The 18,810-nt window shown below is 38.2% G+C and overlaps 1 protein-coding gene across 12 annotated transcripts in view; it reads right to left on the bottom strand.

The window, feature by feature from the left end:
• LOC105467643 (centrosomal protein 128) overlaps positions 1-18,810 on the bottom strand; it is a 458,395-nt gene that overhangs the window by 88,273 nt on the left and 351,312 nt on the right. For 9 of the 12 annotated variants that reach the window (XM_071099786.1, XM_071099780.1, XM_071099781.1 and 6 more), the window contains 2 exons: positions 13,152-13,201; positions 1,620-1,709 (listed from right to left, as the gene is read on the bottom strand). In XM_071099786.1, the coding sequence (XP_070955887.1) occupies positions 1,620-1,709; positions 13,152-13,201 (140 nt within the window). The remainder of the gene's footprint in view (positions 1-1,619; positions 1,710-13,151; positions 13,202-18,810) is intronic. The other 3 variants (XM_071099789.1, XM_071099788.1, XM_071099791.1) reach the window with 2 other exon arrangements.

The raw sequence follows: 18,810 nt of genomic DNA, 5'->3' as shown, positions 1-18,810 counted from the left end.
GCAAGTGGGGTAAAGAAAGAAGATGAAGAGAAAGATATAGAAATGGGGTCTATTGGTTTGCTTGGACAGATTTCAGACTGGAAAATACAGCCTGAGAGGCAAGGTAGGGTTTTATTTAAAATCCCTGTAAGTACTTCTAGGTAGCTATATGAAACTGACACCAAAAATTCTGAGACTACCCTTTAAATTTCAAATCACAAAGCAAAGCAATGAGCTTTCTTTTTCTTATTTTCCTTTAAAATAACCATTTCAAGATTCTTCCTTTAAAGCACAATGTAATGTGCTACATAGGTGTGTGCTACAGAATATCACTACAGACAAAATGAAGGACAAGGGACAGAATTATCTTTCTCCAGGGACTGTCAAATTCTCCAGTGAAACTGCTCGTAACAGGTAACAAAGGTGAGTGACATCTGGACTGGAGAACAACTAAAGATTATTTGCAGATAAAATAAAGACTATAATGGTGGCTAGGGGCAATGCAAAGGACAACCAGTGCAATTTCAGATGCTAACTGTCCCCACAAAAAGATGGAGAAAGAGGAATTGAGGAGTACCAGGAGAAGGCCAACAACTCAGAAACCGGCACACTATATTTTTCAAGGATTTACATTAAAAAAAAAAAAGTACACAATGCCAGTTGTGAGGTTAGTCATATATCAATGGAATATGCTCTGAACTACTATGCAAATCATATTGCAAGAGTGATTATGGCCTAATTTATGAGCAGGCTTGTGTCATGCAGAACTTGTGGGAAATAAGAGGGTACGCTTCATTTTCAGGTAGACAAAGCGTTCTGCATCTGACTGCCACTGAATATAGCTGGTCTAATGAGACTCCCTGAGGCTGACATCTCCTTTCTTTCCCCGAAGGGCACATATCTCCTGGGCTTCTAGGTGAAAGAGTTTACAAAGAAACCCATATAAACCACAGAATCCTTCCTTCCACGCCGTGTTCTCCTGAGTCTTTGAATTACAGCACTGGGTTGCTGACTATGATGCATGTCACACAGCTGAGTCATTAAATGCTACAAGTAAATAGTCCACCTTGGGAATTAAATGACTTACCTTTGGGCAATTCCAGTAATCCACAACATAATTTACATGCAGAGTCATTTACAGGAACTAATGCACAAGGAACATTGTAATGGAGACTCTTTCTTTCCCGTCACTCCCATATTCTTTCTGTGTGCTTCTGTGTTCAGTTACCTCTCAGCATTCTACACTAGAGGGACCGCTGATGAGAATGATCAACGTCGAAGCAGAAAGTCTTAAACTAATACAATGGCTGAGATGGGGTAGCTTTTTCTTGCTTCTTAATTCAGTTTGACTGAGATTAAAACTATTATTAATCTCCATTTCCCAACACACACGCACAGGTAAGAAGGGAAATGGAGCTAAATAATTTAAAGTAACTTCAGATTATCTGCCCTCTGATTATCAATGGTGCACTCTTCTTTCTAAGAACAACGAGGGAAAAAAAACCCAACAACTAAGTTTTTAGCTGCACTTCTGGGAAGCATACATGAAGGCTGACTTATCCTATATGCACTAAAATAAAGCAGATGTGTGTTAACTATTCAGTTCCAAATATCCTAAATATTCCTATGAAATACTTAACTGCTTTTTCTTCCAATTGAGCTTCACTCTGATTTCTCACTGCAGTCTGACTAGCATCTTCCCAAGGTGGAAGTTTAAACAGTAGCTTCGGCTGTTTGAGAGAGATGTGAGTTATGAAAAAGACTTGGAAAGCTCTATCATCTTAAAGTAATTGAAAATGTTATAAATAATAATAGCTATAAAAACAGCACTAATTTGACTATAATAATTTCAAACAAACTTCTAAATTTCTGCCTTTAGAGAAAATGATATGATGTAGTACTTTTAAAACGGTCCCCCAAATAATTCTTACCCAAATTAAAGTCACAAATTTTAGGGAAATTATTACTTTAAATTTAAAACATTTTACTTCTCAGGACTGTAAAGAGTAGTGATTTAGCTCAAAGCATCTTCAACTATATAGGTTTCAAAATCATCCCTGGAAGTAAGTGATCCTAAATTCCAAAGTCTATGAAATGAAGGAGTAAACTGGATGAGAGTTTGTTAACAGCTCCGCCTGGACAGTTTTCACTGGTAATGACAGCTACTCTCAGCACTCACAACCTTACCTGTGGATAATGGAATGCTGATACAGTGTGGTTGTAGGAGATCAGAAAAGTCTGATTACTCACAATTATAATTCCTTTCCTTTTACCAAATTATTTCAAATTCTACCAATAGAAATTTATTATTTGAGGAAAAACTCAAAAAATTATTCTTATTAGACTCTCCCTATGCCAGTTAACTGTTAAACTAGTTCATTCTAAAGCAGGTAAGCAAAGTCCAGGCAGGCACCTGTTGTTATAGGCCCATTATCTGAAAGTGGTCTTTACATGTTTATTTGGTTGAAAACCATCAAAGCAATAATAATATGGCATAACATAAAATTACCTAGACAGGTTGGTCAGCTTACATCCCTACGAAGAGGTAACATTTGAGCTGAAACCTAAAAGATGGAAATGAACCAGCCACTGAAAGAACTAAAGGAAAAGTATTACCGAGAGAGGCAGATGCAAAGATCCTGGGACAGGAATGGGTTTCTTTAATTTCAAGAACAAAAGGGACACTGGTATGTGTTATGCCTATTAATGAAAACATCCCTTTATCTGACTTATCTGATTTTTATCAGTACCATAAAAATCAAAACTATTTATTGTAAGTTTAATTGCCAAAATTGCAATTGGGTACTTTTAACATATGTTCTTATTTTTTATTTATTTATTTATTTTTTTGAGACGGAGTCTTGCTCTGTCACTCAGGCTGGAGTGCAGTGGCACGATCTTGGCTCACTGTAACCTCCGATTCCTGGGTTCAAGCGATTCCCCTGCCTCAGCCTCCTGAGTAGCTGGGACTACAGATGCGTGTCACCACGCCTGGCTAATTTTTGGTATTTTAGTAGAGACGAGGTTTTACCATGTTAGCCAGGATGGTCTTGATCTCCTGACCTGGGGAACCACCCGCCTAGCCTCCCAAAGTGCTGGGATTACAGTTGTGAGTCACTGCGCCTGACCCATATGTTCTTACTTCTAATGTTCACAAAAACTTCCAGTAGGAGGATATCATTAATTTCACTCATTTAAAGTCAGGAACATAGACTTCAAACACATTAAGTGTGTTGAAGTTCACGTTGTGATTAAATATGGGGGGTGGGGAGGGTGTGCTGGTCTGTAATCCAGCTCCATCTGACTCAAAACAGTCTATACTAACCTCAAAAACAAATTTAAAATCATGAGAGAGAGAGAGAGAGAGAGAGTGTGTGTGTGTGTGTGTGTGTGTGTGTGTATTTTTCTACTTAACAGCTCAGCAAAATGGAACTAATGGAAATACCATATGCATACAGTGAGGTTTTAAGAGCAAAGAGACAATAAATTCTTTTTTTTATTAGCATCAGGGCGATTTTGTGGTTTTGCATGGTAGAGGTTAGGGGATGCACTGGGTAACTGCTCTGGAGCCTCTTCCTTAAAGTATGCCAAAACAGACTTCCAGAACCTCATTTTTAACAGACATTAGGTAACAGTGTAATAAAACATACTGTATCAATACAATTTAATGTCCAAATAAAAAAATTATTTGTATACATTTTTATATTTATTTCACTATATAATAAAGGGGATATTATATTGTTGCCATATGCCTTTTCTAAGTAAGTTGCAACTCCTTACTTACTCTGGGTCTGACATCAGGGCAGCTGAAGCACATGCAGTCAATACCACTGGGAAAACAGCACGAGAAAGGATTGAGGAAAGCAAAGACCTAAACTTAATTAGCTGTTATATTCTGCAGCTAAATGACACCTATATTGTGCTGGTCCCTTTTTTTTTTGGATCTGGACTGCAGGGGTTGAGATTCACCACTGAGACCATATATGGTGGCCTCTGTGCTTCAATCCCTGTTTCATTCGTGACCAATTTATTAGTTCTTTTCTCACAGTAAAATGAGAACTAGGGATTTCTATTACAACCAGAATGTAGTAAAGGCATGGAATCTCTTCTAGGTACTATTTTCTATTTTACTTTATGGGCAAATACAGAAATATTGCTAACAGGCATTACACGTTATTTATTAACATGCTAATAAGACTTCACACATTTAAAAGTAAACATTAAACTTCTAACAAATTAAATCTAGAAGAGTACGTGTAATGCAGAGACTCTAGAAAAGGAATGCACTTTAGAATCAATTTTTAAAAAGTAAAATAATCAACTGATTATAATAAAAGTAAAAAGTATAAGAGGAGATGCTTATTAGTCATTTTTCCAGCTCATTTTAGTTTTATCACTTTTTGCACAATTTAAAATTTATGGAAACATTCTAATGTTGCCTTTAATTTTTGCCAGAATATTTTGAACTTGGTTGAAAACTGAAATTGAAGAAGAAGGAAAAAAAAAATGGAAGAAATTGAAAGAAAAAGAGGCCAGGATCTTAAACAATCAGAACAAAAAAAAAAAAAAGAAAGGTGAAGAGATTCTGTTTTTCATTGCTCTTGAGTTAAGTATAGTAGAACAGAAGTCAAGCAAGTTCAAAAACAAGTACTAGTTCTCTCACTTACTGGCTGAGGAAGCTATGAGTCTCGGCGACATTATCCATAAAATTAGAATAGCAGTTATGGGCCTTGGAAGATTGTTGTGAGTAATAATTTACATACATTTAGCAGTTTTACCACAGTGTATGACACAAAGAATTGCTTGGTTTCATGTGTGACGTTTTCCCTCTCCTTTGACACACAGACCATCACCCTTTGGGCTGATTTAGTACAATCCTGACGGGAGTTGGCAAATGCTAAATAAGTATTTGTTAGTAGACTGAAGCATAAAATAAGTGAGTTTTCAAGATCCCAGGCTGGGGAAATCCTCTGCAGTGTTTCTGTCTATTCTGGAAAATCAGCTAGAGATTGGGCAAGGAGATGGCCTTAGAAGTGAGAACTATAGTGTCTTTTAATCATGTATTATTAGTACTTAGGATCTCAGAGATTTGTTTCATGAGTCAATGGAAATGTGTTTCAACCAGAAAGGTATTATTGCTGAGCATTTATTTCCAAATCTGTTGCACGCTGTAGTCATTACTTAGAATATTGCTTTTCACAATTGTCATTGTTATCCAGAGATAGACGATAAAATGGATTAACATGGATTTTTGCCCAAAGTTTGAGGTCTGTCTAGGGATGTGCTGTGACAGGTATAAGCAATGTACTGTAAAATATTATGGGGAATGATCTTGAAGTGATCACTTATGCTCTGCAACACAAATGAGATTGCCGCAAATTACAGGGTGCCCACTGACTCAAGACTGGCAAAAACTCCCAGATAAACTTAAGACTGATACATCATACTGGGTTGAGATTTGGAAAAAAACCAAGAAAACATACGTTGCTATCTACATAAGCCCCAATGTCCACAAAGCCCAAAGCTCAGACTCTTGACAGCTGAACCAAGGTATGTTTTCTGGAAGCATTGCTTTTCCCAAAGTCAGCTGTAAAGGGGATAGTGTATGAAGATGCGTCAAATCATCTTCCCCCGGTGGGAGGAATTTACCAATTCTGTAAAACACACCTAGGTCACTTTGTTTGTTTGTTTATTTGTTTGTTTTGCTCTGTTGGCCAGGCTGGAATGCAATGGCGCGATCTCGGATCACTGTAACCTCCGCCTGTCAGGTTCAAGCGATTCTCCTGGCTCAGCCTCCCGAGTAGCTCAGATTACAGGTATAGGCTACCACGCCTAATTTTTTTTTTTTTTTTTTTTTAAGTAGAGATGGGGTTTCACCATGTTGGTCAGGCTGGTCTCGAACTCCTGACCTCAGGTGATCTACCCACCTAGGCCTCTCAAAGTGCTGGGATTACAGGCATGAGCCACCTCGCCCAGCCTTTTTTACTGCGAACTTTTAAAATCAACTTTCTGTCACAGAGAAATATTTGGGCTTTTGAGCTCAAAGACTATGCTTTGATTTTGCATTTTAACAATGTTTCCAAATGATGTGTGTTTTTTTAGAAGCTTTTTTAGAAGCTTAATTCAAGGAGACTGCTGAGTCCTGGCGACTTGTGCTTTTCATCCCACTGGATAAACACAACCAGGCACGTTTTTATATTTCTTTTATTCTCAAAGGAAAATGACCCAGTCAATCAACTTCGATATATTCAGACACAAGAATACTTCTTTCACAGGGTATTCTATTTTTCAGTTTTATACTGTCATAAATTTGGGGTTAATATTAAGTCGCAAATTTCAGGTAAAACAGAGTGACACAGTTTAATGATCACTAAAATTTCCATGGAATCCATTTTCCTGAGAGTGGGTCCCTGCTCTCATGAGGCTTCTTGACCCAGTAAATTGAAGGGTGTAAATCTAATTGGCTGAGACCCTGTTTGACTCCAAGGCAGACTGCTAATGTGTTCTTTCTGGTGGAACTTTGTACCAAATTGAAGGTTTGGTAAGTCTGTTCACCTTTGGAGAAAATAGAGATGTAAATGAGCTGTTAAGTCGCCTCTGCCTGAAAGTGGCAACGGGTGGCCCAACCTTCCATCCTCACAACACTGTATCTTGTTTTGTTTATGCCATTGCTTAGAACAATTATTTTTAAATCACATTTCAGAAGAAGACATAGAGAAATGTAGTTATTTGCCTCGGCTTTGAGGAATGCACCTTCAGAAGAATACCTGGGTATGCATTACATTTTGGTTTCCAGAAAGATAAAAATTCTGTCATAACTCTCACGAGTCATCTTAGGAGTGGGTAGGGACTGTATTACTTTCTAGTTTAATGAAACCTTAAACAGTTAATCCCAATTTATCAATTTATTCAAATCAAGACTTCCAAAAATGTACTTTAGTGTCTCCCAAGAAAACGGGAATTTCTGGGGAAATGAATTACTTCAGTTCTTTCTGAGATCCAGTGGGAGAGCAGAGCGTTCCCCGCCACCCTCATCCTTCGAAAGCAACTCTGAGGGAACTCTAAAAGAGACTCGCAGCTGCCCCACCCTGCATTTCCACCTGCAACCTCTAAAAGTACTGGTTATGGGCACTCTATAGTCTGGCAGAAAGGACTGACAGCAAAAGCACAGAAATTATCCAGCTGGTCGATCCATAGCCCAGTTTCTCACATGGTTTCCTTACCAGGGGGATTAGCCATCTACTGGGTACTGAGAGGTTCATGCACTATCTTGCCAGCTTCTGGGAGGGTAATTTATTTGCTAATGACAGTCGCATTCTTTGGTGGTTTTTCCTGCCCAGTTTATCTCCAACTGTTGTGCCTGACAACTCTACACTGGCATTCTTTATATTATAATACCCTAATATTAATATTTATTAAGTTTGTTCCAAAAGAACCAAGAAGGTATATTCTATTTTTTCCCTTGAAACACTGTGTTGCCACAGGCTACTCCATAAGTAGCTGAAATAAATAATGCCTGGGGAAAAGATTCTCTTTTCCTTACTGCTCATTTCAAATGTTTTTGCCTAAGCACTATTGAGGTCACAAAAACAAAATCTAACACCTGTCCCTCCACAGTACTAAAAAGAAACAGTACTAAAAAGAAAATCAAACCCTTCAAGTGGGAGATTCCAGACTATTTTTCAAAGTCAACTGATAGAGAAATTAAATATGATTATGGGTCATCTGAAAAACAGCATGGCACTAATGACATTTAATATCCTTCAGGCAGAGCTTCTGGAATGTCTCAGAAAAATCGGTAACTTAAATATATATATTCAAGATTGTATATATTTTTATATATTTTATTATAGATTTATATAATACAATATTATATATAAATCTGTAATTAAAATCTATTATATATTATATGAAATATTCACATACATGTATATATACAAAATCTGTAAACCCATTGTTAAAAATTAAGTAAAGGATTAGTTCATTTCTAATAAAATTTCTAATAATGATACCAAATAATGGGTCCAAAAATACTGTGACAACATTTAGATTATAGGTTCTACAACTAAAATGTTTCCCTTCTCCTCCTAAAATAATGAGATTGATATTCACATGTAGCCCAATAATCCATTTAATTATTGCCATATCATGACTTTTTTTTTGATTTTTCATTATATTTAGCAGCTGGCCAAAGACATAATACTACTTCCTTCAGCATAATCTGACGAAAATATGAATTTGAATTTCAGAGTTGACCATGGCAGGGGGAAGGTAAGAGAAAGGGCAAGGGTAGAAGGTGGCGGAAGAGGGAAGGAGGAGCCCTATGGGGGCAGAGACCTTCTCTGACTCGTTTATTACCTTATCCCTAAGCATGCAGCATCATCTCTGACACACAGTAGGTGTAAACAGTCACTGTGTAGAATTAACATTTATTACAACCTGTCAGGCACCAAAATTTTCACATTTCTTATGGTAGCTAATCCTCTCAAGAGTCCTATGAAATCAGTATTATTATTATCCTTAATTTACAATATCTATATGTTGTGCTGACACAAAATAACCTACCAATGGCTTAGTATGAAAGGAAAATGAATAGTAAAAATTATGTTCATAATCATCTAGTTTTAACTCATTTCAAATAAAATGAAGAGAGATGACTGGAAGTTACTGAATGACTCATTTCAAATAAAATGAAAAGAGAGATGACCAGTAAGTTATCATATGAGTAAGGGCCATGAGTTTTGCAGATAGTCTGTTTAGTGACTGTCATAGGACCCACCGTGAAGCTTTCATAACTAAGCATGATACTAACTCTCCATGTGCGTTGCATTTGAGGATTTAGAAAGCAACATGGGGAAAGGTGAACCAGGTAAACTGGTATTTAAAAAAATAAAAACACGAAACAGCAGCAATACCTACCACTATTAGCCATCACCAGCAAGGTGTCAAGTCACTGAATACAATTCAACTAAATCAGGAAAAATGGATTACCTTGTGTGTCTATTTTAAAGTTTCGGCTGATCTTGAGAGGAATGAAAAAGGGATTTGCTTGTTTCAATGTAGCTCAAACTCATATGCAAATAAAACCCTGATACTGCACTACACATTTATAGTCAAAGACAATACTTTGTTTTTAAGAGGAGCAGTACACAATGTAACTGCAAGTGAATGTCACACACACAAAAAGGAGCCAGACAATGTTAAGCTCCAATGAAGAATTTTGGTAATTCTTATTTTAGCTGTGTTGTAAAAATCACTGTCAAACATGTTTGTCTCCATTGTTTGTGATTCCCCTTAAGACTGAAAATGCTCTCTTCCCTGCGGCTCCGCTCCCTCTGTCGTTTTATCCTTTTCCACTGCTTACTACCGCTCATGTGAAATTACTCCTGCGTGTATGTGTGTGTGTGTGTTTGTGTGTGTCTGTGTCTGTACAGGAATGGCAGAATTTGGATGTCTCTCCCTCAAAAATTTAAACAAAAAAATGAACTCTAGGACAGGACAGGGATTGGTGGCGTTTTTTAATGGGTGGATCTTGAGGAGACCCGGGAATAGGAGCTATATAAATAAGAGACCAGTAGGGTGGCATTCATTTGTTTATTTAGTAAACAGAAAATTACTGAGTACCTAACTAAGATGAGGCACTGTGCTAAGTAGTGGACATCCGGAAAAGTGAAAGATGTGAGAGTTGATTGACAGGTATGATAGGAAATTACAGTTCATTGAAAGGTAAATTTTTGTTTTGAAACCTAAACCCCATAGCTAAATGGATCCAAGAATTTAACAAATATTTATTCAGTTCTGTTGATGATCTTCCCCTTGAAGTATTCTTTTGCTAAACTTCATAGCACTATGTGTTCCTGAAATTATTTCCTTTATGTCTTAGATTCCTTTGCAAGATTTTCATCCTTAGCCTGTTGTTTAAATGTTGGTGTTTCCTAGGGTTCTGGCCTAGGATTTCATTTCTCCTCATTCTAAATACTTCCCCTGGGAGTTCACATTCGCTATATGACTTTTAGTATCATTCCTATGATATGGATAACAGATATGATGGCATCAAATTCTGCATGTTCAGATCAAACACCTTCTGAGCTCCAGACTCATATGAACCAACCTTAACATTACCTCCTGGACATTTCAAAATATCAAAAACTGAACGGATCAACTTCCTCCTATATCACTGACGAGCACAACTATCTGTGAAGCTGCTGAATCGAGAAACCCAAGCATCATTCTTAACTCCTTCCCTTTTAGTTCCTAACAACCAGTCTCAAAGGTCCACGGACTTCATATTCTAAAACATAGTAAGAAGTCACCCACTCCTCTTCATGCTCTCTGACGCCACCCAATCCAGGTCACCATCATCTCTTGCTGAGAGTCTCACAAACATCTGCTTAATTGGTGTCCCTGGTTTCAATCTTGCCTGCCTCTAATTATTTTTCACGTTACAGCCAGGTATCTCTTTAAAATGCAGACTTGCCATATTGTTCTCTTATTTCAAACCCTTTTCCAATTTCTCATATACTGAAGGTAAAGTCCAAACTCCTCCACAAGGTCTTTTAGACCTCCATTTACTTAAAAAGTTCTCGTTTTGCTGCCCCTCTCTCAGATGCTATATTCCAATATACTGAACTTTCAGTTCCTTAGACATGAAACTGCGCTCTTTTACCCTAGGCCTTCCCCTATCCTTTCCACTGCTGAAAACTTTTATCTTCACTGTAAACTTGCCTAGCTAACTCCTAGTTATCACTCCAACATTGGCTTTCTCTGGGAAGCCTACTTGGATTGCCACCCCACTCCAGTTTAACCTACCTCAACTGTACTTAATTCCCTTTCAGTTCTGTCAACCTACACTTACCTATGACAAACAAGGACAGATGTTCTTATGATATGTTCCCACAGTCACTTATACTTTTCCTTTAATATGATTTTTGAGCATTTTATTATAAAAACTGATTTTTATAGTCTTCACTAATTGTAACATAGAGGGCAAGAAGCCATCCAGTATACACAGCTTACCTTTGTATCCCTAGCACCTAGTACAGTGGTGTGCACAGAATTGGTGATGGTAAGTGTTTGTTCAACGAGTAAATAGAGTACCTCATTTACAGGAAATTTTAAAGGGTTTAGAGCTAAATAAAATACCCCCTACCCCTAAGGGGAATAGCATAAAATGCAGAATGTCTGTTATATGTAATTATAAGATGATAATGAGTAAATAAAATTGACTCCAATTTGGATACATGAGGATGTGCTAACATTGTAAATTGGAATTAAATATTTAGCTCTCCCTTCTGGGATCATCTAATCCACACTAAACACTTCCGGAAGACAATTTTATGATTTTCTATTACAGATGAGAAAATAGGCACAGCAAAGTCAATTGAGTTATGCAAGGTGACCCAGTGAATCAGAAACAGAGCCAGGTACTATTGTGTCATTGTAGGATTTCAGCATGTATACTTGAACAGTATTCTCCAAACTATCATCTCTGATATTCATATGTGAATACAGAAATCAGGAATATCGGCACTTTTCCAAGGATTTTCCTCTAACCTTTAACATTAAAGGCTTTCTGTGATATGCTTCTGTACTCTTGTACATTCCGAGAGTTCCTTCTTTATTCATAATAGAGTGTTAATATCAGGCACCAGTTACCACTACAAAGTGTCAACATTTAACTCTTCTGCTCTGGGACATCAAATTACACATTCTCCAACTATAAATGTCCATAGCTAGTTGGCTGGTGCATTCTATTGCACTGGATGGACATTTCAGTAGAAAATGCTGCCAGTATTTAATAAACGTTTGAGAAGCAACATAGGCTATTAAATTTAATGAGATTACTAGTTCCAACATTTGTACTGTGAAAGAAAAAATTACTTGTGCTGCCATTTCAAAAGGCCAGATATACACTTAATAAGTATGTTTATATATGTTATTCTGGGTAAACACAACACATAACCACAATGCCTAAAAAAGACTTTCTCAATATACACATTTAGTGTACAAAGAGCTACGCTTTTTGTAACAACAAGCATTGCTGATATAAGTTTCACAGAGATAGGCAGGTCAAGTATACACTTGAGATTCTTCCTAGCCCCAGACTGGACCAACCAATGCTCTTTTTTTTTTTTAACATACATATACCTGAATATAGTACAAGATGTTAAAATAATCTAATCTGTACAAAACCGCAGTTAACATGTACCATTTTTATTAGATGTATAAACTATGCTTCCTCTGCATTTTCAGATCAATTATATAATTTTCTCTTAATGGATAAACCATCAAGTAGAAGAATCCCCAATCACAGAACATTTCCCTTGCTCTTTGGACTTTATGTGGCCTATCTTTCATTTGCCAAAAGCAAAAATCTTTACCCTTAAAGCACTCAAACCAGCTCATTACATCACTCTCCAGTCTTGCCTTGTAGCTCCAGGCCAATGAAGAACTCTAAATGTCCAAAGTATTTACTGTTCTTAATCCCCAACGTGACATTAAGTGAATTGGTTCTGTCATGGGAATATAACTGATTATGTTCCCCCTAATAAAGACAGACACTTGAGTTAGCCATTTGTAAGTTAGCCCAATGTGAAGGGAAGAGAGAACTTCTGTCAGATGTCAACTTAACATCCATTGCTCACGGAAGTGTCAATTAAAATTCGAGTGGAATCTTTCTAACACAATTTTCCAGCCCAAGAAATGTGAATAAACCTCTACTGAAGTGAAAGGCTGTATAAGGCAATCTTAAGCTCTATTTATGTGTTAATTGGTTGGTCATTGGTAGATGACACCCATGGGGTCAGAATACTTTTGACTTTCACTTGAAAATGTAGATTCCATGAATTCATCCTCATTCATCAGTCCTGTTTTGAGGGAAATGACTATGAAGGCATACTGTCTTCATTTCCTAATGCTGCAGTTCCTGTTATGCTATACCAAGGAATAAAATTTCCTATCAAAAGTAGCATAGATGCTGATTTGGCTTCCTGCTTTAGATCACTGCTCTCAGAAGCACTGATCTAAAGGAAGCAAATTCCAACTTTATAGTTCTGACATTGTCCTTGTCACCCCATTTGCTATACCAGCATGAATGTGACAACAATAAAGGATAAAAGAGCAGAAAACAAATGTTTTCATACCAAGGAGTCTTGCCCTATTTAAGAATTTACCTGCAGAGATCCCATTTCTTCATCTTTTCTTTGGGTCTCTTCCAGTAGATCTGTAATAAGAAAGTAAAATATCCATCAAAATACAATGTAAAAATGAGTTGCCTCTTATCATTAAATGCAGTTCAGCCAGTAGCTTGTATAAACTGTTGCCTGAGAAGAGAACTGGATGTTGAAGTGTGAGAAGCAATGTAAAAGAAACACCCTCTAATCCCAACTGATGACATGCAGAGCGCTGGAGCCTGCCAACTCCAAGCTAGCTGAGAAGCCCTGGGACGTCTCTCAGCTTTACCTGACATACCAAAGGATAATAGTAAATCAATTAAAAATCTGTAATCATACCAATATTTTAGGAATTTTGGTCTCATGCTTGTATAACTAAACGCTACATAAAATTTCCTTTAGAAAAAAAAAAGAAAAGCCTTTTTCTTTTGAAAGAAAAATTAGAAACAAACCATTTGCCCTTAAAATAAGGTCCCAAGCCAAGTTCCGCCCCTAGAGTCAATTTTTATAACCAAATTAAAACACCCTGGAATAATAAGTGTTATTAATGGAAGTGGAACACCACCTCATCCATAAAGTCTTATTAATTGTTGTTTCACATTGAGAGGGTGGGATGCATTGAAGATACATTTGACTAAGAGTTTGGCACCATCCCACAGAAATTAGTAGTTGGAAGGGAAGGTCGTCAACTGAAGAGAGCTCTGTCTTAATGCATGTATACAGCCACGGTGTCTCAGTGCCCTACGTTAATTTATGAACTTGTTATTAAGAAAACATATTTTCTGCCTGCAGCTAAACCACCTTGTGCTATGATCTTATTATATCTCACAAACCTAAAGAGGACTAGGTTGAGTCAGAACTTGGATGAAAACTGGCAAGAAACACCTACAGCAGTGTATATTCATATGAGTATTTGCCTTACTGTCTCTTTGATATAGCTTACCAAGAGGCTGTTACATAAAAGGAAAACATAAATTAGAGAAGCCTAATATGTATCCCAGAAAGGCAAACTCAAATGTTTTAGCAAGTGCTATACTAGATATAGCAGGAAACAGTCATATAGTAGAGTGACAAAGTCATGCTGGTGTGTTGTAACTGTGTGTACACCAAAATTTCAGGAGACCTGGCAGATGACAGAACTGACGGTAATGACCCTTTGAGGCCGCACAGCTAAGAGGGTTACAGACGAGAGGTAAGCAATCTCCCAAAGACACAATATGCTGGGATTAAGGATAAGAGATTGTTTCTATTTTGTATGCTGTAGAGGAACTGACTTTGCTCCCAAAACCTCCTATAATCAGGTACATCAAAAAGTAAAAAGAGCAGGCCAGTGTTTTAGGGTGTATTTTTAAAGGGGTTTTGATTGGCATATCAGGTTCTTTAGCTATAAGATACAGAAACCAACTTGGGGTATGGAAGATTGTTTAAGTGCCCTCAATCATTCCTCTTCCTGCATCCTCACTCATTTGCATTGCAGTTTTGTAGCTACTTCCATCAAGAGGCCATGCACATCTGCTTCACTTCTTGCATCTGGGCTGGCCTCCTGACTTGATTTGGTGAGTACAATATAGCTGAGGTAACTCTGTTTCAGTCTGGACTGAGGCTTTAAGAGACCTCACACATTTCCACTTTTTCACTTGGAACCCTGTCACTGACATCTGAATAGGCCCAGGCCAATCTGCTAGATGACAACAGACACATGGTCTAGGACTCTTCCCACCTCTGTCACCCTGCAGGTTGCCCCAGCTGCCAGCCAGCAAATGCCCAGAAGCAGAGTTGCCCAGTCGATCTCAGGATGACTACAGATGACTGAGATGGAAACCCAACTGAGCAGACAAACTACCCAGCTGAGCCCAGTGTCAACTCCAACTCACAGAACCAAGAACTAAATAAATGGAATTCTGGAGTGGTTTGGTACCTGGGACTTGCCAGCTGATAGCAGTGAGTTGCTAATTGAATAACATGTACTTAGAAGTTATTAGAAGGATATAGAGGTAACAAATAGATACACTGGAAAAGAGGATCCCAAATCTGAAGGGAGTAACAACTAGAGCAGGTCTGGCTGGGTCGAGATGTGGGCAGGATGAGCTGATGAGCTAATGAGTATTTTATTCTGGGTTCCTCTAAACTTTATGTCATTCTACTCAAGATGAAACTGCATAAAGAGAACAGCTACCGAGCCTAGCTTAGATCTCTTGCCTACTGCTTGGCTAGGGGAAAGTATGGAGTACTTTCATTGATAATCCCAAAAGGAGTGGACTAAGAATAGAAAGAATAGTTTCCAAATGCAAAATTAGGGTTCTGTAACAGAAGGAACAACGGACATCAGGCAGGCCAACAAAACAGAGTTCTACACCACCTGGTTTCAGTAAACTGTGTCCTTACCCCAACTCTCTTCAATATTTGTGAGATATAAGATCACTGCTGTGTTCCTATGAGGATGTGGCTACTTAGCTCCATTATTTCTGGATATTAGGAGGTTCTCAGAGCTGGGCCCTTTGTAATGAATTACATTGTTTAATGGTGCAGTGTAACTGGAGTAATACATAGTGGGGTTCATCAATCACAAAAGAAAACTAATCTTGTTCCTCCAGAGTCAACTTAGTATGACAACTCCAAACACCTTAGATAAAACTCACTGGATCAATAATGAGTATCAGATCTTTTATGCAGCCAAACACAACTCACTCATCTGATAAAATATAGATAGAAAGAAGTCCAGTCTACTCACAGAACTTCATAAAATTATAGGAACTTAAAAATTATGTTCTCAGTTTTCTCCAAATACATACGGGTCATACTACTCTTCTGACAAATCTGATGCCAATGACAATGCTTGATTTGGGATAGCTGAATAAAAACAACCAAAGAATTCCTAGAATTGGCATTTTAAATATATACATTTTAAATTTTAAATAAATATTCTCCCTGACTGGCCATCTTGTACAAACGGTATAAGCAGACATCTGTTTGGGGTTTTTTTTTTTTCTTTGTGCCACATATCTTTCCTTTGATAACTCCTGTTCTTCTTTTCCATGTGATTTCCATGAAACTTTTGGTCAAGAGGCCTAACTAACCTTTCCTGCTGTAGGTCATGGCCCAGGCTAGCAAGTCAGAGCATCTTATCCCCCTGAACATATGAGCTAAGCAACACCAGAGGTGTCCTATTAGAGGATTAATATGGATGCCAGGAGAGAAATTTTTTCCTTCTGAAGCCACAGCTTATATTACCCTGGCGTTTCGAAGTCTGTATTTTCTACTATGTTGAAGAAACTTATTAAGCAATGAGGCCGGCAAAGAAGAAATGAGAGCCAAGAAACAGAATTGCTTGAGGACTACATCCACCCTTGACTGAAGCCCACAAACCTCCTGGACTTTCAATACATAATTCTTCCTCTATTCTTTTTCTTAAATTAGCTTTTGTTGGATTACTGCCATTTTTTAAAGTCTCCAGGGATGTGGTTGTATTGAACCTTCTTATCTCTATTCAGAAACCTAGAGAACTTAAGAGTTGAGAAGAACTTTCTAGTCCACCTTAAAATGTTTCATCCTACAACAAATATATGAAGACATGAGACTCAAAGAAATGCAGGTGGTTTGGCTGAGATCACCTAGTTAGTACAAAGCCACTTCTAGAGCTTTGCTCTCCTGTCATCCTGCTCTGTTTAATCATGCTCGCATTTGTACCTCTCAATACTTAATTGCACCCTTCTTCATACTGACTTAAAAATAAAATACACACTTGTCTGTATTCTTCTGACCTGCTTTAAAAGTTCTCTGACGTCAAGTCAACAATCAGGGCGTCCATGACTTTTTTTTTTTTTCTTTCTTCAGACAGTGTCTCCTCTGATGCCCAAGCTGGAGTGCAGTGGCGTAATCTCGGCTCACTGCAACCTCCACCTCCTGGGTTCAAGCGATTCTCCTGTCTCAGCCTCCTGAGTAGCTGGGATTACAGGTACCACAGCCAGCACGCTGTGCTACTTTTTATATTTTTAGTAGAGACGGGGTTTCACCATGTTGGATGGACTGGTCTTGAACTCCTGATCTCAAGTGATCCGCCCGCCTTGGCCTCCCAAAGTGCTGAGATTACAGGTGTGAGCCACTGCCTCTGGCCCATCCATATTTTACATCCATGTTCTCCTTAACTACTGCCTTTCTATGTTTGATATTTAACTGATATCCCCAAAATTGCTCACTCCACCTACACCATTGTTGTATGCCACTGCTCACTCGTTAGGTGCATTGTTCAAGTACACGCATTTGGAACGATGAACAGGGTTATTAACCTGTGCTGATGAAATATGGCTACTGGGCATTGCTGAGAAGCACCACTCTACTGCAAACAGACAAAACACGAGAGAATATAGGTGAGACCCCTAGATAGTTAAAGTGACTTAATACTGTGATAACTGAGTGTGATTAGTATCCCTCATTATAATGAACAATCTTGTTGTTTGTTCTTATCAGCATGGAAAGAGCTGAAGGGCTGCTCTGCTCCCTTGCTCACCACTGACATGTTCGTGTTTTCTTTTATTATTCTCTGGTTTGCTGTTCCATACAAATAGCAACTCAACTACTATGCAAGTTGCTGTGGTGAAATTTGCTTCCATCAACACTAGTTAATGAAAGACCTTTGGTAAAAAGGACAGCAGTCCTGTGTATTTTCCTTGGATTGGTTCCTTTTTCCTTTTTTTTTTTTTTTTTTTTTTGAGACAGAGTCTTGCTCTGTTGCCCAGGCTGGAGTGCAGTGGCGCGATCTCGGCTCACTGCAAGCTCCACCTCCCAGGTTCACATCATTCTCCGGCTTCAGCCTCCCGAGTATCTGGGACTACAGGTGCCCGCCACCATGCCCGGCTAATTTTTTGTATTTTTTAGTAGGGAAAGGGTTTCACTGTGTTAGCCAAGATGGTCTCGATCTCCTGACCTTGTGATCTGCCTGCCTCGGCCTCCCAAAGTGCTGGGATTACAGGCATGAGCCACTGCACCCGGCCCCAATTTTTTAAATGAGCTGATACTCACTCATTATGACATAAAGTCATTAGAGGGAGAAAAAGCCATATAAAAAAGCAGAACATCATGAATGAGAATTGGATAATCCAGTTGTCCTGTTTTTTCTTGTTTCTGCTTTACATTTCTCTGGCACACGTAGGGTTAATATGTCACAATCATGTTTTTGGCTAAGATAGTTTTGTATCTCTTCCTCTGCAGTCTTTGCAACCAGTGATCTGGCTGTTAAAGGAGGTTTGACACTTTTTAATGTTGATTTTGGTTTCTGGTAACCAAGAAGCAGATAGATTGTTTGTTTATTTTTAAAAAGTGAGTCATGTCCAGGTGTGTATGAGCAACTCACCCATCTAGTAACTTGAACCTTCCTAGGAAGACTGAAGATCAAACTGGGAAATGACTATTTTTTTCTTTAATCATTCCTATAAAATGCCTCATCCATATTATAACTCAGCCCAGCTGATAATGGAGAGAAAGTTATAGAAACAGGGGCTTCTGACACAGCAACATTTATAACAACAGCACTGGACAGAGTAACATTGGCAGCAGAATATGTTGAGTTACTGATTGCAGTTTAGAGAAAAGCATTTAGCTCTGGCTCTTGTAACTTACTGTAATTCAGTGCTCCTGTCCAGTGTTATTCTATGTGTCCCAG

Source organism: Macaca nemestrina, chromosome 7 (assembly GCF_043159975.1).
Source record: "Macaca nemestrina isolate mMacNem1 chromosome 7, mMacNem.hap1, whole genome shotgun sequence".
NCBI lineage: Eukaryota > Metazoa > Chordata > Mammalia > Primates > Cercopithecidae > Macaca > Macaca nemestrina.
This window is presented reverse-complemented; position numbering and strand designations above follow the sequence as displayed.